Source organism: Dromaius novaehollandiae, chromosome W, assembly GCF_036370855.1.
Source record: "Dromaius novaehollandiae isolate bDroNov1 chromosome W, bDroNov1.hap1, whole genome shotgun sequence".
Taxonomy (NCBI): domain Eukaryota; kingdom Metazoa; phylum Chordata; class Aves; order Casuariiformes; family Dromaiidae; genus Dromaius; species Dromaius novaehollandiae.
The window spans coordinates 47478602-47501882 of record NC_088130.1 but is presented as its reverse complement, the minus strand read 5'-3'; the positions used below and the strand labels follow the sequence as shown (position 1 = coordinate 47501882).

General features: G+C 36.7%; 1 protein-coding gene across 8 annotated transcripts in view; it reads right to left on the bottom strand.

Annotated features, from left to right (window-relative positions):
* The window catches only part of ADAMTS6 (ADAM metallopeptidase with thrombospondin type 1 motif 6), a 165053-nt gene that overhangs the window by 97814 nt on the left and 43958 nt on the right, over positions 1-23281 (bottom strand). For all 8 annotated transcript variants that reach the window (XM_026106722.2, XM_026106716.2, XM_026106717.2 and 5 more), the window contains one exon: positions 2621-2664. In XM_026106722.2, the coding sequence (XP_025962507.1) occupies positions 2621-2664 (44 nt within the window). The remainder of the gene's footprint in view (positions 1-2620; positions 2665-23281) is intronic.

Below are 23281 nucleotides of genomic sequence, written 5' to 3'. Positions count from 1 at the left end.
TGGCTGTGGAAAGAAAATTCATATTCCTATTCAAACAGGCACTCCAGATTATTCTATTTGGGCTAACAGTAAGCAAGTAGTAAGATGAGAAGTGTTTACCAGCTACGTCCACATTAGCAGGTAATTTGGAGCAGTAGGAGGAGATGGTCAATAGAGTGAAGCACTGGTATCAAAGTTCTTCGCTTATTTTTGTATGCAGGTTGGAGACTATACTTTGGACAAGTCACAGTTTAATCCCCTAGGCCAAACATATTCCCTACACACACAGTTCAAAGCTTTCTGAAGGGAAAATATTAGAGGATATCATTGGAATACGGCCCATGCAGTGATTCAGAACCTACCTTCTCATTTAGGGGCATTTGGACTTTTAGGGAGTGCATGTTCTAACTTTTGTTTTCTCCAAAACAAACCTATCTTGTACACACCCAAACTACTCTGATAACCAAACCAACAGGCAGCAAATGGCAACACTGTATGTCTGTAAGATTTGCCTTAAATTGCTCTAAACCAAATCACTAAAATAGACACACCTATTGAGGAGAGAGGATGAAGTGTCAGAATAAAAAGGACTAGATATTAAGAAAAATATGAACATTGTTTGTAGTGTACAACCTGTAAAAAATGTAATGATTATAGTCCACCTGCCAAAATTATGCTTTTCTAATTGAGTAAGACATTCTGAAGGCGACATAGGAATACTTATATAACAATCGTCATGTTCCCTTCCACATTTTGCCCCATTTTGGTGATAAAGTGATCTCTATCTTCACATCTTGTAAGACAAAACTGAGCACTTGCTTAATGACTGTAGGACCAGATTAATGATTTATAATTCCTACCATGCTTGTAGAAAGTGACAGAGATCAAGCCAAGAAGCCAGTCTACAGTTCAGATTAAAGGAGAACGAAGTTGTCCTCCACTGCAGCCACAGAGCCGCAGATGACATTTGAGGTCTATCTTTTCTAAACATCTCCTTACAAGACTCCTTATTTTAGGAAGCTGGAATAGGAGAAAGACATCTATCCCACAGTAAATCCTTTACTTCTATTTATCCCTTGAACACGAATGATCCAGGTTTCTCCTGACATTTTGAGACCTCTCTGAGACTTTCGTTCACCAGACCCCTTTAACACATGCTTAGCTTTAGTTACTGGAGGTCAGTGGAACTTAAGTATATTAAATCCTTTGCTGCAAAAGGGCCACAGGGCTTTGTCTCTCTTCCAATTCAATGCCTATAATGCAAATAAATCATTGTGGTTCTGTTGCCAAGGGTCCAGTAACAGTGAGTTGGAACTGATACCACATGTGAAAAATTTTTAAAATCAAGCCTTTTGTTTAATAAAGCATGTGCCAAAGTCTATCCTCTGTTATGCTGGATTCAAGTGGAGCAGAATCTGCCTTTATGCCAAATACAGCGAACTAATATACTAATGAACTGTGTTAAAAATATCACATATAAATATCAAATAATTCGTGCATGAATGCACTCCCTCTCAAACTTTCTTCTTTTAACACTTGCAAAGCCAATTCTATGATATAGTATAGACAGTCTCTTCAGGTTTGTATCCTCCATGCAGACTTCACACTAAAGCATTTAGTAAATTTAGAAATAATCGTTAGCATTTGTAGTATACTAAAACATTCTGTGAATACTGCTTATATCTGCAACAGGCAAAACTGTGATACCATTTCTCATGTAAATCACTTCCCTGTGCCACAAGTTACCCACTGACTTGAGTGGGACCACTTGTAGAAAAATCAACATGCATCAAGGCTGTCAAAGCATACAGTGGTAGAGGGACAGACAAAGCAAGTACAGTGATGGGTTCTGACTATGAGCAAAATATTAATAAACTGAACTAGCTGAATTAGAATTATATTTTAATTACAGCTGAGAAAGAGGCTTATGAAAGGATCCAAACCAAAAAAAATTATAAATTAGTCTCTGAATAAAGTTTCTTTCATAAATTTAAAGCACTATTAAAGGTAATAACTATCATACAGTAAGTACAACTTTTGGTGAAAAATTTTGGTTTAGAGAGAACAATAGCTCTCCATCCTGCACCTAAGGTTGCTATGTGTGTTTCTCTGTTGCCAAAGCACTGCAGAATTCCAATACTACTGTAATTTTTATCACTGTGTTAATTTTCCCTAAGTCTGTGAAAGAAGCACTCTGAGCCTGCACCTCTCTGTATACAACACAGCAACAGTATAAACCTCAAAGTCTATTTCTGTTTCTTTTGTAGTTTTTGGTTTTGTAATTTTCCTGAGGTCTTTTGTTTGTGTTTTTTAATAGATCATAGAGACAGATTAAATGGAAATACACAGTAAGTCCTCTCCTCTAATTATTGCTTGGTAAGTTTGAGTCATCTGCTAGGTTTTATCAGCATTACAGCTGCCAGAAAAGGAATGCCCAACAGCAGCTCACTTAATTTAGAGTTCCAGTAATCTATCAAAGCATAAACCCATCTAGGTTACCTTTTATTGTTCATGCCTATAGAACTGCAAAATTTTGAAAGTATAAAGTTAAAATGCCTAATCAGCCAATAAATCAGTATCTGAGATTAAAGCAAGCAAACAAACAGTAAATATAAGCTGAAATTTCTCTTTATAATCTTACCCAGTGTTCCGCAAGGCTTGTTTTTGTAAGTGCAGATATCGTACCTGTTAAGGATAAAAAAAGTAGATAAAGTATGTCAGAGAACCAAAGCTGTAGGATATTTTGTGTATTTATCACATATTTGTATCATAGTTCAAGTTGTCAGACCGCAATCAGCTTAATTATGTGCAGCCAGCTGGTGTCGGCATTTTCTACACTCTGGTGTAAACCGCAAGCTGCAGTACACTCACAGCCGCTGGCCTCAGGCCAGTGGGACACCTGCCAGTAAGAAAAAAATGGTTAAAGTGGATCTTTGTAATCACCGGCTCCATAAAGCAGTCTACCATGCTGTTATGAAGTTACAGCAGCATGTCTGTAGACTGCTACCGATTCAAGTTTAACAACTTTCAGTTTTTGAACACACTGGAATTCTCTTAGAGTCCCACATAGCATTTATAAACTAAACAATATTAATTGTAACTCCTACTACTCAAACTTTGACTCTCATTAAAAACTGTAACTCTCAATTATTGCAGCAAAAATCATCAAAAATCTGATAAACTGGTATTAGATTTCTCTTTTCATTATCTTCCAATGATTATATGTGTCCTAAGAATACACCATAACAAATGAAAATGAAAAACACATTCCTGCCAAAAACTAGTAATTTCTTTAAAGGAAAACTTCCATCATTTTGGATATGATCCTCCAAATACAGAAGTTCAATGAGCTTCTGTGTAATTAACACACAAGTATCCCAGGCTGAAAATGGAATTAAAATGTTTTCTGTTACATATCTAATAACACATACAGTGGTCAATGAATTATAACTCCACATTTTGAATACAAAAACCTATGATACAGCTAGTGGTATAAGAATTACAATGTCTTTGATTTTCAAGCATTTAAAATTATTTCCTTGCAAGATGCTTCAGAATAATTCCCGTGATTTTGAATGGTGAGTAAAAACAAAGATGAGAAGATATGCTTTATGCTTTAATTTTTAACCCAAATATTTACTAATTTCAGACCACCGGATACTTGTTTTAAAAGCAACATATAATGAATGTTTTCAAAGAGGGTTTCATTTAGAAGCCTGATCATGAGATGTATACCTTTCAGTGCTAACGCAGTAAGTTCTGTCTGTAAGCCAAATCCATGGACAAAATAACAAAGCTTAAAATTTGGATCAAATCCAGTAAATTCTCTGCGCATGTAGACTGCTGTGGCCATATGGAATCCCTATGATTTTAAATGGACAAAAGTGTGGAGCACTTTGCTGAGTTAAGTCCTAATTTTGAACTCAAATGTTCATGTACACTGCTGTCACTGAGGAGGCGCAGACTGTGTCATCCTACATGCACATAAAGCTCCCACTGATTTCTCCTTTGCTATTTGGGGAGGGAGAGGTCATCGAATCAGCATTCTTCTATTTAATGTGTTGGAATATAACTAGGTTTGGTAGGTCACATAGCTGTAAGACAACACAGATAGAGAGTACACTTCCTGTCCCTTACATCTTAAAAAAAATAGAATTTATGCATTGAGGACAGAGTCTGAACTCAACCTTACTGAAGTTCACGAAGCAAATTTTTTTCTCAAGGAAAGCAGACAGGGGTCAGGCATATTTGAATGAGAAAAACTAAACTTCCCTGAATTCCTTTAATACCTACTTTTGAACTCAAAAAAAAAAAGGCAGTCTGTGCAATACGCAGGAAGTATTATTCTTCTAATTTTTTTTATTTTTAATGCTAGTAGAAAAAACAATTATAGTCATATACCCTTAGATAAAATGTATGTTTAAGAAGAAAGTTATATGAATTAAATTCCTTGTTTCTCTTACAGTTTTGAAAAAACAAGACTACCATACCCTCCTTTTTGTGGTGGGTAGCTAGTATTCTTCATTATGCATAGCCTAGCATTGGTAAGGAAACCTAAGTGATAATGAAACTTAAATTAGATAATTTAAATTAGATAATTAAATGAAATCGAGGAAAATACTGTTTTGTTTTCCAATAAGCTCTAACTATTTCTACAAGAACATATGCAAAACAGTAACAGCATTCGAACAACGGCTTCATTAAATATTTAAATTTTATAGCCAATAATAATTTCCTGTAAGCAGACTCATACATTCTCTTATTTTTCTGTTTAACAGGTGAAAAACCTCAAAGTTTTCAACGTCAAAGCATTTATTTTGCTCACATTGTTGCTTTCAAGCTCCGTTTTTTCATTTTTTCCCTCCATTTGGTTAGTTTCTGCTTGTGATTTGTTCCAAAACTCACATTACTTCTACGTATTGAACAGCTCAATTCTATCATCTGCTTCTCTATATGACTGAATCAAATCAGCCTAATTTGTCTTTTCTGTTTTTGACTCCACTTCCTCCAACTTTATTTTGAATTACCAAAGAATCCATTCAACCATGAAGACCCAACAGACAGCTTTTCATAATTTCACAGAATTTAATGCCAAAACAACCACCAATCTACTTGGTTCTTTTTCACACTGCTAACTTTCAAATCTCAATTAAACAAAATAGCGAGAAGAGAGGGCTTTTTTGCTAGTAACTCATGTCATGGTCCCTGAGAAGTGTAGTCCTTATGTATATTTTAACTGCGGGAGTTCTCACGCTGGCCATATGACACTATAAAGTTTTCCTTTTTATTATCTCTGGAGGGAATTCTCTTGCTCCTTCTTTCTTCCTGTTCAGTGCAGGGTATGAAAGAGGAAGCATGTCTACATCAATTCCTCTCACTGAAGAATATTACCTGAAAGAGACTCACGGTAGACTACACACATAAATGTGGACTGTACATATCAAAATCTGAGAGTTACTATGCTAAGCTTTCCCTTTTGAAGAAAGATTACACATATACATTTTTAAGAGGGGTGACTTCTATCAGTTACTTTGTCAGTAACACTTTATAAAGCATCTGAAAATCCCTTTACTCAAATGATGACTGTAAGCTTATCTAACACTGAGTAAGATCTGAATGGTTCAGGAGAGGCACAATATTGGGTGAAAGAGTAAGGATGGCATCCATTTAATTAGTATTTTCCTCCTGTTGCCAAGAATCACCTCGATTAGAAAAAAAAATGAATGCAGAGAACTATCCAGCCATCCTGATAAAGAGAGAGTTTCAAAAGTAGATGAAGCTTGCCACCTAATTTCTGAGAATAACAAATCTAGGGGAAAAAAGGAGCAGTTTCAAATTAGGTCCAGAGAACAAAATTTCCAAGAACTCCAAGCAAGAACAACGAGAAACATCACCATCCTGTCCTAGTGCACTTTTGAAGAAAACCTTAAGTAAAAGAGCTAGAGGAACAGTATAGAGAATACCTTCCTCCATGGGAAGAGAAGAACATCTGGGAGGTCTCCTAAATCTCAGTCTAGCCTCAGACAAACCTGTGAAAATTCCTGGTGACCCTGATAACATAATTTTTTCTTGAGCTGTCACCACTTGAGTAAAAGCTCTGCCACAGCTTGATCTATACTCACAGACCTCCTGAGGTGGATACAAGGAAGATGAACTGCCAGGAAGTAAATATCTATGACGATACTGCACATCCACCGCTTCATTGCTTCTTGACAGAAGAAAGGAGCCCTGTTCACCCTTGTTTGCTTATACAGTGTGAGGCACTGCTGTGCATCATCAGCAAAACATGCAAAATTTGAAGATGAAAAAAAAAAAAAACCTTGCTTGAATCTCTGAAACACTACAGAGAGATTGTTCTTTTGCAGATCACTAGTTCTAAGTCAGGCAAACATCCAAATGAGCTTCCCAACCATGACAGAAAATTGTCCCATGGATCCTTTCCTGCTTATCAAATCAAAGAAAAAAAAATTGTGAAGGCTGAAGAAACAGCTGAGCAGATCACACCCATCAGGTGGATGCCCTCCCATTCAGGTAAGTAAACTGTATGAATTCACAGTTGAAAGACCAGAAAAAAAATTTCATGGGAGCACTGAAATATGCCTCTTTCTAGAGAAGAAACAGTTCCAAAATGGGGGAGATGACAAAGTCAATACTTGCCACATAGTAGCTTCAACCCAAGAAACCCCTGAAATGACAAATCTTCCAGATAATCAGTGAGATTAGATGGAACTTATCCCTATTTCATATGAAATACAGATGGGTCGGAGTTGTAGCCAAGACCTTCATAAACACTTCAGGAACCACAATCAAAAAAAGGATAAATCTCCAAATCAACAAAGATCTCAATCAACCATTAAAACAAAAGATAACAGCCAGAGTTATACAAAAACAAGAATCTCACAGTTTGCAACATAGGACTTTATTTCCTTTTTGATTCAACACAAAATTTGGATTTATGAATGTAGACACTCAGGTTGCAGAAAAGCAGGATGAGATGGCAGCCTCTTCATTTGGACGCAACAAAGTAAATCCTTTACCCAAGCTGGAAGAGAAGATCGTATGCCTCCTGATAAAGTGGCAGCATTTGTGCCTGAAATACGACCATGCTGGGTAAGTGTGATGTGGAAAGAGGTAAGAGACAAGACTGTACACTATGTATCTATTCATACCCGGAATGGACCAGAAGTCAGTTGATGAGGCAGATGAGGCACACCTGCAGAGAGCCTAAGAGCCACATCAGACAAGAGGGAAATGCATGATGGATGGACAGCTGTCACTGATAAGGCTGACTGAAAGCCATCCAGAAGAGAACTGCAAAGACAGATTATTCCAACTCAACAGGATGGTCAAGAATTGGAGCGGTTGTAATTCCTGTCATGCCATGAACCAAACAGAAGGATGGGAAGTGCTAGTGTGACCATTTTAAAACATACGTGCAGGGTAGGTCTATACTACTGAACTAAACAGTGACAGGGACCACTCACAAAATACTGTTACCTGCATTATCAAATTGTTAAAATAGTCCCTTGCACAGATTTGTCCCATGCAAACTAATAATCTCAAAAATTCCCAGGAGAAGCTCAGAAGTTGGCCACACAAACAGGCAAACTGCATGCAGCCTGTTCTGGAGAAGACAGCTTAATAGTGTGGACATAAGTAATTTTGTGCCAGTGGCTGTCAGTACAAGAGAACCGTCACAGCCATGTTTATTTAATTTATTAGTATAGAGGTAAGCTATGGACTACCTCTTGAAGAGGCTTCAGTGAAGAAACCTCAGCAAAGTTGATCTGTGGAAAAATTTCTTTTGCTAATCTGACGATTGGTATGATCCCGATCACTTAAGAAAGACACAAGTCAAATACATAAGAAAGATGGGTTCTCTGCAAATACTATAAGCACTCATCCACCTTTTCAGATAACTTACTTCCAACTATGGCAGATATCAGATGCTTTAGGGGAAGAGGGACCTTCTTTCCCATCTAGTTGTACATTGCAGGAAGAGGAGGGAGGATTCTTCCTGATCCCTGCAAGCTGTCAGCTGAAGCTGTAATGCATGTAATTGTCCAACTATGAAGTTCACATAAAAGCAAGTGTGTTCCCGCCATAAAAAAGGAAGGACACATTCACAGATTTGAAGGCTAAAAAGCATCATGGCAATGATTAAATCATATCTCCCCCTATCCCTTGCATAAAAAGGCAAGTAATTTATCCTAGAAGGTAAATCAAAGCAGTTCATTAAAAGCTATTTCATCTCACATTAAAAGCTGTTTTCAGCATAAGAATTCAAGAACAACTGCATTGGGTTATAAGGTTCATCTGTCTTTCCCCCAGCAGAAATCCTTTGTGAGTGCTTACAGGAATAATAGGAGTAGAAAAGCATAGGTACTTTCCCTGATATAGCCTTCCAGTTCTGTAGGTTAGGGAACTTCTGAGTTTGTATCTTAGTACCTAATTGATTTTTCTTCTAGTATTTCTAACGCTGAGTTAATTCCCCCTCAGTCTAAGAAAAAGACCAGTCATTTCAAGATTGGGTTAGTTAACTTCAGTGTTCATCTCTGGGATCCTGTTATGCCTTTGTCAGCAAAGTTGAGTCCTTCTGCCCCATTAGAGATCTCTTCCATGATCAAGTCATTTGCTAATGTTATCTTAACCAAGATGAATAAACTGAGCTTTGTCAGTGTCCCACCAATACAATATGGCCTTTTTGTAGCCGCCTTTTGAGCTCTAGGGCTTTTTAAAAACTTTTTGAAGCACATGCATTACAATTCAAAAAGTTCTTCTGATTAGCAGTAGAGGATACAATGGCAAAATCAATTAGCTATTCTCACTTGATAATCCATATTTATACATTCAAGGACACCATTGCCTTTTACATCACTCTGATTACTTGAAATTGCCCAAAGGAAAAAAGTCTCTATAAATATTTGTTGTAACTAGCTGTGAAACATCCATTGTGCCAGAAAGAACTATCTGCATAAAATTAGCACTAGCATACGCCTGTAACAGGATTAGAAACATATAAGAATACTAGCACTGTGAACAAATATATGTAATGGCTAAAATTAAAGAATTTAAGTAATCAACAGGAACAACCAGGGCATATATTTCCTAAAGTATGATATATGAAGAAGGCATGAAAACTTTTGTTAGAATTGCAAACTGTTCAAAAACACTATGAACATACAAATGATTCATAAACACATAAGCCACTACAAAATCACCTGAGTAATACTTGAGGTAGATAAAAGCACAAGTAGTTGAGACTTTTGAAAAAATATTTCCTAATGAAAGAGTTTAAGAAACAAAGAGTAGAGTCATGGCAAATTGCATGTGAGGGAAAAATTACCAACAATATAAATGTAAAGAGCATATGAATGATAGATACTAATGGACATAAAGCTCTATCATAGGTTCAAGACAGCTCCACATACACTTCATATATATATATAATATCACAAGGTTTGCTGACAAACCTGCTTGAAAAGGTTGTCGGAAAACAAAACTAAACCTAAGGACTGGCTCCGTCCTAACTAAAAGGAAACTAAAGGGAACATTTCCAAATACATCATCCCTTAAAGGAAGGTTTTATTTTTCACTTGTTTTAAATCAGATCTTACTTTTTGACACTTTTTTTTATTGTAATATGTTTTGACCATAAACTGCTCAAATAAGGACTCTCTCTTTAATGTACACTTGTCCAATGATAAAACCTAACTAGTTCATTAGAATCTGATCTTCTTACTTTTTCTTCCTTTAAGCTATGCATCTTGACTTATCTTTGCATCTAATCATATAGGTCTTATATCTGATTAACTGTTAAATTCCAGTCAAAAAACTATTCTAAAAAAAGTATGTTCACCTAGTTCCAATACCTAGAACTACAAACTATAAGCTGAACCACAGCTGCATCCGAGCTGGACCTCTGCCTTCTCTTAGAGAGATTAAAAAGCTCACTGAGCTATCAGACAATTCCGGCTCCTATTTCTAAATTACACAAAATAAAAAAAAAGAAAAATGGTGAGTAGCTTGGAGCTTCACCTTAATTTTTTGTATACATCTACTTTGCTAGGATAAAAGAAGTGATAGGTGCAAACAATGTAGCTAATACTCAAGAATTGTGTGGAAAGCAGCTATAAAATGAATACTTAATAGATTTACTCAGTTTCTGTAATAAGCTTTTTATCACAGTTCTTCAGCAGTTCACCACTTTTCTGAAAATTTGATCATTCATTTGATTTGCACAGCTTGTGAGCAGCAATACTCCTTATGACACAATACTTCTTGACTTCTTTCTAAAAGCTTTACTATAGCATCTGCTTAGCCTTATAGAAAGTGGTACACCGCAACAGCATTTTGCCTTAAAATAAAGTACACGTCTTATTTCGTTTCTTCCTCAAAAACCTCAAACCAAAAAGAGCTATTTAAACCAAGGAAGGAAGAGCGTAATATACAAGTTACATATCACTCAACAGAAATAGCTTTTTCTATTATTAGTTTTCCATGTCTTTAAAACTGCCACAGACAACGAAAGTCTGGCTGTATGGGACTTTCTTCTGATACTTAACTTGGGTGGATAAATGAAATTCTGAGTTACAGCTAGGAAAAATATTACCACTACAAGCTCTCATTCTCTGATTTATATGAAAACAAATATTTAAGGTAATTGCACTATAGATGAAACATTTACATACTGCTGCTTTCTAAATTGCAAATGCACCCACAACAGTAAAAAAATTCCATCCTGAAACAACCTCTTTTTTTCATGTTCTCATTTGTCTTCATCAGTTTTGACAATGTAACATTAGAATAGCAGCTGCAAATTTACCATAATCAGTGGTATTATCAGCGTATTTGGGAAAGCTGTACAACCTCAAAGAACATCACCAGTACATAGCTGATTGTGAGACGCTGATTTTAGTTTCTTGCAACATAAACTTTACCCCAAACCTAAAATTTCTAAAAATACATTTTTCAACTAAGTTCATGAAAAATACATCAAGAGAGAAGTTTTCCTTCAATATTGTCATGATGTGTCACGTAAGCATGTAGTAGAACTACCGGGAAAGATACTAATTAGATAAAAATAGAGGACTTCACAGATGAGTTTATAAAGAAGGAAAAAATAGTTCTAAAGATAAGATACAGACCCAGAAAGAGTGCTCAGCTAGAGACCAGGCATAGGCCTCTTATACCAGTTCAAATCACTGATAAAAGGTCATCAGTCCAAAAATCAGAGGACTGGCTCAAAAATCTTCCAATTTTAGAGAGATTAGAGTTTTTAGAGATTTTAGCCATCATCTGCTCTCTGAGATTTCTGAGATTTTCTATATTTATATAGAGTTTGGCACTTTCTCAGGTTTAACTCTTTCTAGTTATCTTCCTTTTTCAATGTTAGCTGTGTTTCTCACACAGCAAGTTGCCCTTACCAGCTACAGCAAATATCAAATAATGAGAAAAAAAGTCAGAGCACGGAAAGTATGGAATAACGAGTGCTATAAATTGTTAGGTACCTAACTAGATCAGAATCTAAGGCAGACATCTGAAGTAGCTTAACAGGACAAGGTCAACATTCTCCTGGTATAAGACAGACATTCAAAGAGTACCAATTCTACTAATTGGTTCAGGAGCGATACTCATTAACAGCCTTTTTCCTAAGAAAGTCCTTTTCATTGATTGAAAATAGGTAGCTTGAAAATACAGATGTATTTCCTTGCTGTCCACTGACATATTAACATCACGTGAAACTTCGGAACAGACAATATACTTCCCTTCCGTATGTCCTTCTTGCAATCAGAACTTTTCTACAGGCTATACATGACTAAAAAGTAGGGAAGTGTCAGATCATCCACTATAACATGAAGGTATATGAACATTCTAAAAAATATTAAACTATTTTATTTGACAATATCCACTCTAGAATTATTCTAGATATAAGCTCTACAAGCAAATTCCAGCACTAAAGAAACAGCCTGGCACTTGTGGTTCCAAAATCTGCGAGGGGCACGTTGCAGGTTTTGGACTGGCAGCGTCACTTTGCTCTCTGCTCCGCCTTCAGCTGTCTGTTACTAGAGGTAATTTCTTCCTTTTTTTCTGTTCTATATCCAGCAGGTACAGCTTCACTGATGTATCTCATTCCTCCTTCCTCCATATATTATCTTTTGTGATCTTCAGTGAACATGAGTTCCATCACAGTTCCCTCTCCACAGCTTTAGGAGGATTGGGCCATCGATCGGTCTGGGCCAAGCCAAGTGACCATTAGCTGGCTTCCACAAGTAGGCCTGTCTTACTATAAAAATAATTTTGAGGGATATCAACACTGCAATCACAGCAGCATCAATGGGCTCAGTCTAGGCTAGCTACCTTAAGATCCAGCTTGCATCCTTCCATTTTTACGCTCTGCCATGAGTTCTGTGCCTCTGCACTTAAAAGTACTGGCACCCAACCTAGCTATTTTAAAGAGGTTTGCGTATGTCTTCAGTATATTCAGTATGCAGTAGAGACAGCACAAGCCATCATTCAGAAGAAGCTCCAGGCCTTCTAGCTGGTTTATCCCATTCTTAGACGAATCCACCCATCTTCTTCAGAATGTGTTCATTCTAAGCTAAGTTAGGCTTTAGGTCCCCTTTGACACTGAGACTCCTCTATGAGGCACTTTCAACAAAATCAGGCATTAAAAAAAATGTACATCTTTGAATAAACCCTATTTGGAAGTCAAAATTGTATAATGTAAATCTGAACACAGAAAATTAGTTTGGATTGTAAGGCACAAGACTTGCAAGCTGGAGACTGTGAACCAAGAGAAGTAATCAGAGACTTTAAAGGGAGCAAAACTACAAGCAGTGTTTCAAAACCTTTCCATGGTATCTCTCATTTTCTTTCCATGGGATAGCTCCTCAGCCGCAGCAGAATTATTTATACTAAATGTATCAGAATTTTGGAGCTATCCACATATGTGACAAGCATGACTTTATAACTGCTCAGAGACCACAGAGAGGTTCTGGATTTACACTGTCACCAGAACGTAGATAATATCTAACTTGTTGCATTCTGTTCCTCAAAACTGGGTTCCACAATTTTATTGTATTCTCAGTACCTAGCCAAAATTTGGAAGGAGCTGCACGAATGTGACCTAGCTTAAAGCTAGCCTGAAGAACAGAATAGCAATGTTTGCATATCTACTCCAAGTACATTGCTGACACATTTCATATCAGTGCATTTGGGAAAAATCTGGCAACTAATACATAAAGCCTTTGTTCAAGGGACATTCAGTCAGAACTGCTCGAGCAATTTGTAGGGCAATGCTCTTTGGACTGTTCTAATGTAAAAAAGTCTGGAGAAAAGTAAGACCAGCAACACCAATTACACAAGCATGGTTGGGGGCATCCTGCCACAAAGCAGAAAATATTATGCTAAATCATGTATAGGAAGCCACTAGTCTGGACCTCTGGCAGGAGGGAAACACAGTCAGCAGCTATGACTACTAACCAAGTTTCAGCTCTGTTGTACAGAAACAAAGGAGACACTATAGCAGCAACAGACTACAAATACATTTACAAGTTTTATTGTGGCTATGGCCTTTCCTCCCCTTCTAACCTTCAGTAAATTGCAAACGATTAGTTGACAATTCTCTGGGATCAGACATGTCTTCATTCACAAATGGCCAGTTTATCTGCCCTTACTCCCAGTGAATAATACTTTGCAAGTGTTCCTACTTAAGGGTCCGCTTAAGAGTCTCATTCTACAATACCTCTGTAGAAAAAACCTCCCAAACTCAAAAACCACTTTAGTAAACTCCAGAGTGTAGGATTAGGCTCAGAATTATGCAATTAGAAGATTTAATGTGTTATGAACGTAATCCTATCATGTACGCACATTATGTACATTTTTATCACGTATGTTTTAGCTATTTTATCTTCTGCAGCCTTTGGATTTTTTTTTTAAATAAGCAATACATTCACATTTTTTATTTTTGTCTTGCAAATGCTTTTTAGTTAGACATTGTCATGAAAACACATTATTAAAAAATAGGTAGAAATGTCTAGGTGTAAAATGCATACACAGACCAAAAGTCATCACTTTAGGACCTAAATATCAGCTAATATACATTAGTATAAAGCCATCAACTCCAATACACATAGAAAAAATCTCCAAAGGTGCTTACATGACTTAGGAGCATGTACTTGAAAGCAGTTTAGGCAACTAAAAGTTGCATGGGAGTCCAAAATGACCCATGAGTTACCACAGTTCTACCTACCCTTTGACTCCTAGTAATGAATTCCTAACCTCTTCCTTGTTAGTTACACGCCCATAAATGCCCATAATACCTCAAACTCAGCTACTTTAGCAAGTTCAGGCAGCAGCAATGTAACTCATTTAAAAAAGTGAGTAAGATATCAGAACTGCTGAGCTAAGGATCCGACAAATGCTGGTGCTTTGTCCAGACCAGAGTGAGAAATGCACAGAGAGAGATGAGGAGGTGCAGGTCTATAACAGCAACAGCTAAGTGCACTGGAAGCTCTTTGGCTTTCATTGAAATTTCTGTGGCAAGTCTTCAAAAGAGCTTAAATTGCTTAGAGCTGAAGTCCCACTGGCTTTCAAAAAAGCATAAACTCCTAAATCACTTAGGCAAGCCCTTTTTGTCTGCACTATATGAATGTCCCGTCCCCAATATATGAAATTACCACAGTTTCCAGTCTCATTTTTAGTGCTAACACACCTTAATGTATGCGAGATAAAAGTCTTGGTGCTAACGGTAGTTCCTAAAGAATAGCACCTCATTAGGAAGATGAATCAAACTTGGTACAAATACAAGAATTTAAGAATTGCAACACTGGGCCAGACCAAAAGTTCCCTCATCCCAGTACCCTGCCTTCAGGATACCATAAGAGAATGTCTAGGAAAGAATGCAAGCATAAAGTGGCAGTTGCACCAACGCTCTCCCAGCTTCAGTAATTTTCAGGTCAGACTTTTTGAGACAGATGTGCTTCCAGCTATTTAGTAACCCTCAACAGATTTTTATTCTGTGAACTTGCCCAGCCAACCTTTCAATCCATGCAAATATCTGGCTTCTGCAAAGTAACTTGACAAGTAGCTTCAACACCTACTAACCCTGGCATAAAGGACCACCACCTTCTCCTTGTGCTCCATCTCTCTTTTGCTAGGTTCATATGATCATCCCTAGCTCCTGAAGTGAAGTGATAGTGAACAACTGTTCTTTATTCATGCCCTTCATACTGTCCATAATTTCGTAGGCCACTATTATATCCTTCCCAAATATGACTCTTCCAAGTAAGACAGTCCTCTACCTAATCATTCCTTCGAAAGAAGGCTCCATGCTTTTGGCCCTCCTTGTTTCTCTTTCCTGAATCTTTTCCAATTCTTCTATAACAAAAGGTATTCAAGATGTATACATATCAGTTTACTCACTGGCATAATAAGGTTCTTTATTCCTTTCCTAATAACTACTAATACTTAATTTGCTTTTGTAACAGCTTGATGCACATGAAGCTGATAGATCCTGGTGGCTATGATAATAGTTCCATGGAATTATTTGCTGAGAAATAATGGTCAGCTCAGTATACCTCATTTTATATGAAAAATTAAAACTGCAGAGACATGAAAGTAGAGAAATGTGAGAACTAGAATTTCCATTTCTTAAAAAAAGCCATTTTATTGAAATTGTTTTATTTCAATAGTTAGCTATTATTCAAAGTCCACTCTGAATCTTCCCAACAATTTCAAAATTCAACCTATGTAAAATGCTTTAACACAAAAACTGTAACACAATTCTTTAAGCAAAGTTATTTTTAAATAAAGCATTAAAATCTTTTCTTCTGAAACAAAATCTTATTAAAATATATTTTCCTGATTTCTTCTTTTAAATCAATATATTCCTAGAATTTTGTCTCATTATATGGTGTTTTCAGTAGGGAAATACTTTACGGATTTTGTTTACCAGTTGTAACATGGCACTCTCACATTGTGACTTTATTTAACTACAGACATATTTACTTAATCAATGAAAGCCTGATGTTAAACGGAAGCCATTTCAAGAAAATAAAGTTTAAATAGCAAGAGATAACACCCCTGCAAAAGTATATTAAAGACTGCTGATTCTGTTCATTAGCCAGCAATTTTATTTTTTTAAAAACTTTGAGTTAAGCACTGAGATGTATCAAGAAGTTCAGTTGGATTTTTACTACATATTTTGGATATAGCCCAAATATTCTCAGTGAAAACATATTATACTATTATCTTGGATTTTTGTAACAGTTTTGTGCCTGTGCTAATGAATCAAGGAAAAGGATAAGCAGTGGATTTTTCTGTTACTTCTGGTTGATATTTTTTACAAGAAGTCCTCCATAAAGGGCTGAAACTCTAAGCATGTAATGTTAAACTTATTTTTCCTGAGTACGGGGAGAACAACATGCCCTTTGCTTGGGCCCAATTGAACAATCACACAAGGTACTTGGAGTAACCATAGAGTTTTATTTACATAGACAGCTATATTTCAGTAGTTTAAACATGCTAACTAAAACCTTTCTCAGTCAATAGAACTGAAAGAAACAGAACTGAATTTTTATTTGCTGACTTTTTTAAGGGCAAAAACACAGACAATCACTCCATTCAAATAATTTTAACTCTGACTAGTACCTAAAGAAATTTGTTTCAAAAACAAACTCAAAACAACATATTTTAGAAATTGTGTTTATCTCTGTTTAAGTGTGTGTTACAATTATAATAAAAAGCTTTCTTCTCTTCAAGAAATCATACAGTGACTAATTCAATTGCCAGTGCTCAAAAACAATACAAAGACAATCAAGAGCTGAATGTCTGTGGTAGCTCTCCTGGTCTTATGCACAGAAGTGCACTAAACAGATTCTGTTGTTCTACAACCAACAAATATTGAAGCTAATTAATTCTGTAGACTGTGAATTGAAAAGATGAAAAACACATAGAGGGACAAAATGAGATGGAGGCAGAAGCAGTTAACTGTTGTGACAAAGTTTAAGAGGTAAACAGAGAACAAATCTAAAGGAGGAACAACATAACTGAGACCTTGCCCAAATCTGAGAGAGCTCATCTACTCTAGGTCTTGCCATATATCGAGACAAAAGGCGACATAATTTGTTCTTTCTATGTCCTGACAAATGAAATACCTGCACCTCAGACTGACTTTTGAAGTCTGTATAAATCTAAGAGTGTGTGACCCACCAATAAACCCCTACAATGGGAGAAGGGTCAGAGGAGATGGGCAAGGGCGAGGTGCCCAGGAAGCTCAGGAATAATGTGGGGTGTGACTCATTAACCACAGCTGTGACACAGAAAACTGACTTTATCTCAACACAAAGGGAACCAGAGGGTGGCCTTTGTTTTAGATAAACAGCTATGTCAGTTGAGTGGATCAGCTGACTACACCCCAGGTGTGTGGATCAACTGGTGTAAATGTTTTTTCCTGAGTTTATCAAAAGAGTGTGAATGTCTCCCTGAGTTAGCCAGGCCAACATGGGGAAAGTGTATACATGGGCAAGCCCAACCCAGAGTACAAAACCCGAACAATTAACAAAAGAATCTCAAAGAGAGCAAGGGGCTTGAGCTGGCTTCAACCCACCTGTTCCTTTCTGGCAACTGGGGACGCCCAGCGTCCCCAGTGTTGAGATGGGAGCATACTATAGAGATCAATAATGGGGATCACACTGGTATTGTGATTGAACTGTATATTGCAATTGCTATATTTTGCTAAGTGTATGCACTTGTACTGCAATTTCAGTATACTGCTGTATCACTCTGCTAAATCAAAAATCCCATATAACATCAAATACCATCAAAGTAAACTTTCATATGAAACATTACATTCTCCATGTGTGGAATATCTAAAAGAAACTGGTCAGAGAGCAGTGGACTCTGACAGAGTGGAACCCATGCTTCTAATCCAAAATCTGCACATAAATCTTGGTTGCGTCTTCTTCTCAATAACCAGTACACAGCAAGAAATAAGAAATATTTGCTCTGTCCAAGACAAGAAAATGTCTGTGTGGCATACATTTTCTGTCTAGCCTATTCATTAAAGAAAAAAGAATTAAAAAATCTTTTTAATGACAGCTGCAACCAACTGCTGTGAATAAATGGCTAAATACCATGGGAACAGTTACTTACCTTACAACAATGGCTCTTCAGAATCACATTATGCATATGTACACAAGCTGGGATTAGCCAACAGCATCTATTGAGGCTGTGCCTGCACTCATATGTACCTAGTTCCCCATATGTGAAAGAACAAAAGGGTCGAGCAAGCCTAATTATTTTTTCAGTACTTTTACCAATAAAGAATCCTAGAAGACCCAGTATTAGCTGGGAAAGAAAGTGGACTGCATTATGACACGGTGATGTGTCTTGAAAGTGGATGCACTTGCTCAATTCCTTTGCGAATGACTCCCCATAATAATTACTGCCACTTCATGTCTAATAAGCAGTTGTCCAGGGACTGCTAACAGGATTCCTGTTTAAACTGCAGCATCAGGACACCCCTGCTTACATAGGTGTTTCTTCTGCAAGCTTCTAACAACAATATAGTTCCCCTAATATTTCAGAAACAGTAGAATTCTGTAATCAAGGTCTAGAGGTTGTCAAAGTCAAACACAAAAGCTCAAATGTGGCCAAGCATTTAACTTTGTCAGCCATTTAGCCATCATCATATACATGAAGAATTATTTCAATCATCTCTGTGGAGATACTGTGTGAGCTTTTACTCTAGTAGCCTTCAAACTCTGCTGGTCCAAGATAACAGTTTCAGCAGCATACCTTCTCTCCACTAGACAGCTTTGAGAAAAAGGAGTGGTTCATTTCTTCCTGCCCTTTATCAAAAGCCTCTCTGCTGGTTCCAACCTAGATTCTTGCTAAGTAGTAGCATATGGTACGAGCATTAGTAATCTGCCGTTGGCAGTCAGATGCAACACTGACATGGTTTGCATAGAGAGAATGTGGAATCACCCACTCTTTCAACCAAGCAGAGAAACTATCCAAGAAAGCTGCGCTACGGTAAAGCCTGAAGTTCCTCTCCCACCACTCATCTTCTTCATCCATTTGTTAAGCTGTGGGAGGTCGTCAACAGAGCTGATCTCTTCCTCAAGCAAGTGCAGTGACAGAACAGATTCACAGAACTTGCCCTTACCCCACTTCTCTGGGTTTTCTGTTTTTAAAATCTCTGTGCCTGTTTTTGCTATAGCTGGAATGGGGACCCCACCTTTTAAGACAGTCTCTTCCAGCTCAGTTATAATTTGGCATATATTTGTCTAAAGAAATTGTAACTGCACAGCTAAATCCTTGGAAAGTATAAAGGATTTTTTAAATTAACTCCATATATAAGTTACCTGATTTTCAAAAGGAATTCCCCACTGATTCCATAAGCTATTAGCATTTATACATTATTCAAGTTTTAATTTTATAAACTAGTCTTTCAAAGCTGATCTGCCTTGAAGTATGAAAATAAACACCTCTTCAGTACTTAAACTAAGCCCACTAGGCATTTACTTTTTTTTTTTCTTTTTTTCTTTTAAAGCACTTGCAGTTCTATTTCCAAAACTAGTTTGGTTTCCTCTACATCAGATGCCTCAAAAGAATAATGCTTTTTTTTAATGACCAACTATTCCTTTGTAGTAAAAATGACCTGAGCTTAGATGGTTTTGATTTTTATCACACACTGAATATTAGCATGAGACTATTAAGATAATTATTCCATTCCCATAAGTCTTATAAATTTTTAAGTGCTGAGCAAAATATTCTGACCAGCTATAAAGAAGAGTCTTTTCCCCATGAGGACAGTCAAGCAACGAAGCAGACTGCCCAAGGAGGCTGTGCAGCCTCCATCTCTGTAGGTTTCCAAGACTTGACTGAATAAAGCTCTGAGTAACTTTGTCTGACCTCCTTGGTGACCCTGCTGTTGGAGCAGGGCATTGGACTAAAAACCTCTGGAGATTGCTTCCACTTGAATTATCTCATGGATCCTAAATAGATGCCATCTGAAAATCTTAACAGGGCTTATTTAATAAGCACAGAATAACAGAAATGTTTTAGCAAAACTCTTCAGAATATTCAGTGAAAAGTAAAGTAAAATGCAAAATGGAAGGTTCGTTATAGCCACACAGTTATTGTAGTCCAAATGTTTTTATCAATATAGAAATCAGAAAAAATAAGTGGTATGCTTTCCTCCATGCCTACTCTCACTTTGAATAGCCCTACTCATATTAACAACTACAGAGTCCAAACTCTTGGACCATACTCTCCAATTAGTTGGTTGTTAAGATTTTAAAGCTTCTGAAGTTGTACTGTAAAACCCATCCCCTTCTGCAGCACCGACAGGACTGGCTGAAACACTAATTGTAAAAGATCCAGTAAGTTCTTCAAATTGAAAGAAGATTAAATAAGCCTTATTTTTCCCAGCTCAGTAAGTCTTGGCAATTAATGCAATTATACCACTATAAATCAACACAAGTATCGACCATAAGATCTAAAAACAAGAAGACTTAATGTCCAATAAAATATTTCTGCATTTCATTGTTGCTGAAAAATAGAGAGAATTTCATTGGTTTTAATCATAAAATTCTCTCACTGCATTATGTAGGTCAGAATTAGTGAATCTATTCATTTAAATGAATTTCCACCCGAATGAAATTCCACCCAAATTATGCACAAGGTCCGATATGGAAGTTTGCATTTCTCAAGCAATAAAGTAAGGATGCTTGGAAAAAGGTTGGATAACATGGAGAAAATGCTGCTATTTCATTTTTCTTAAGTGTATTAACCTTTATATTTGTTGATTTAACAAGTGTTTCTATTAATGCTATGGGCAGTTTTAGTCAACAAATAAAAATCATTTACAATTGTTTGTAAATATTTTAACTGAATTCCAACTTTTCCTCAAAGGAACTTGGTCTAAAAATCCAAAATAAAAAGCCATCTAAAGCAAAAAATCTGAAGTCAACATATACTTTTCAGTTAGTTAAAATGCAAAAACAGGACTATGCATAAATGTATATTAAGGTTGAGAGCTACTTAAAGGAACAGAGTTTCCTTCCAGCTATCCAGGAAGAGATTCCAAATTCAGCGCAAAGGCTACAAATAAGAGCCATGCATTTCAGCACAGTTACCACCCCTAGGATAGTACTTTACTATTTAGAAGGTCAGGCACAGTAAAAAATATTGTGGATTGCCAAGCAATCCATGTAACTGACTCAAGACATAGCCCAGATATAGATTTACAAAACATCACATCCTCCTGACCAGTTGCATCTCTTGCTATCGTTTGCTGCTGATTTTTTTTAACTACTAAATAATTAACTCTTAGCCAATATCTAAAGGAAAATATGACTAAAATTGAACAGTTTCAAAAACAATCTTGGACAAAAATCCATAAACACTTTCAGGGCTTAACAAATTGCACTTCAGATGTCTGAAAAAAATTCCTTTTTTCTAGTGTTTGGAGCACAATTCCTTGCTCTTCAGTGTTTCCAAATATATTGTTCAGAATTGCGTAATATATCTCACTCCAGTTTGGCAGGTGGTTGAAAGAACTAATAGGGCAGACCCTTCTTCTAAAAGAATCGGGACAACGAGTATTTGTCAGCATTACTTACAATCTTGCAATTTTTAAACAGGACTAAATGTCCTAAAATCACATGCAAGCACACACCTTTCATTAGAGCTAAATTAATGGGCAAGCTAAAGAACTGCCTGTACCTTTTTTTCCCCTATTTGTCCAATCACTTAGCACTCCCTTCTTCAAGCTGCTGAGAGTAATGAGAGATTTGCCCTGGGTTTGGCTGAAGCAGTGTGAAGGCCATCTAAATGTAGTCTCAACACTACCCAAAGAGCCATCTTCTTAAAAGGTCTATACAAGCACTGCACTCATTTTGAGGCTGAAAACAATCAGCTTTATAAAATATTGAGTTCCACAGCTTTCAGAACAAAACCTCAACAAAATTTAAGCAAAAAAAGAACCCCTAAAACACCCCTAAAACACCATTTTATAATTAGCACTTGATGCCTTCAGTATAATATTACTAATACATAAATTCAACATAGATTTACCTCTGACATCAGTACTGGAGGAGGGGAGGGAGAAGGGACTTTGGCAGCTATCTTTCCAGTTTTGCCAGTAGAGCATCTTTTTCCCCCAGAATGGTAACTCTAACTCTGGGCTTATGAAATATGAAAGGTAATTTGAGTTATCGTAGTCTATAACAAAAGAGGACTAAGCTAACTTGTAGTATCTTGCTAGTACTATGCAGTAAGCTGTTCGTGTGTCTAAACTATTATACGGAAGCCTATGTTCACCTGCCATCAGTGTTACTCTACAGAAGTTAAGAGTTTATGCATGCTTTCAAAACACCAAAACACGTTAACTGCAAGTCATCTGAAAACTACACCTCAACTTTGGAAAAAAACTTAGCAATAAAACACATGAAAAAGACATGTATTTTAACTACATGATGTGATTACTCTTCCTTCTCCATCCAAGGCCTAAGTCCCTGAGCTGGCACTTCAGGCAGTCTTATCATTATACAGAATCTCAAACCATTACTAAAAGAGCTCACTGACATTATGACATTTTAATAGCTAAAATATTTTTTAGGAACAGCAGTCATTAAGTTCCTTCCTAGAGTACAACTAGTTAGAGGCTACACAAACTCCAGACTACCAGAATTACATCTCACTGCAATACAACAAAATCTTACTGCCGACATTTATTTTTAACAATAACAGATCAAAACCTCTCTCTCTCTCTTTTTTTTTTTTTTTTTTTTTTTTTTTTTGCAAACACTTCTTGATCTTTTGCTTCTTTAGATAATTTAAAACAGGAAGTAAATCAGAGAGTTATTTGGTAACTGGAACAATGCAAGATTTCAGGTTTTTTTGTTTTTGTATTTCCAAGTATTCATAATCGAACCTGTTTTTCAGATAGAAGAAGTACTGAGTTGATTCTACAGGAAAACAGTCTTCCATTTATCTACAGAACAGGCTCAGTATGTGCAATGTCAACGCAAGTTTTTTCGTAACACCCGAAGGTTATGCCTTGGTCTTCACTTGGCTAGACCTTCAAAACTGATACAAGACTCAGGTATCAAAGATCATTAATATGCTTGCGTAGTCCGCTTGCAAAAAACAATGCCAGTCACCCTGATGAGTTTTGTTACATGGACAGATGGTTTCCTTCTAACTGGGTAAAAACTAATGATAGAGTTCACACTTCAGCCACAGAGAATAGTTCTGAATGGCAACTATCTTCTGAAGGGTAACTCAAGAG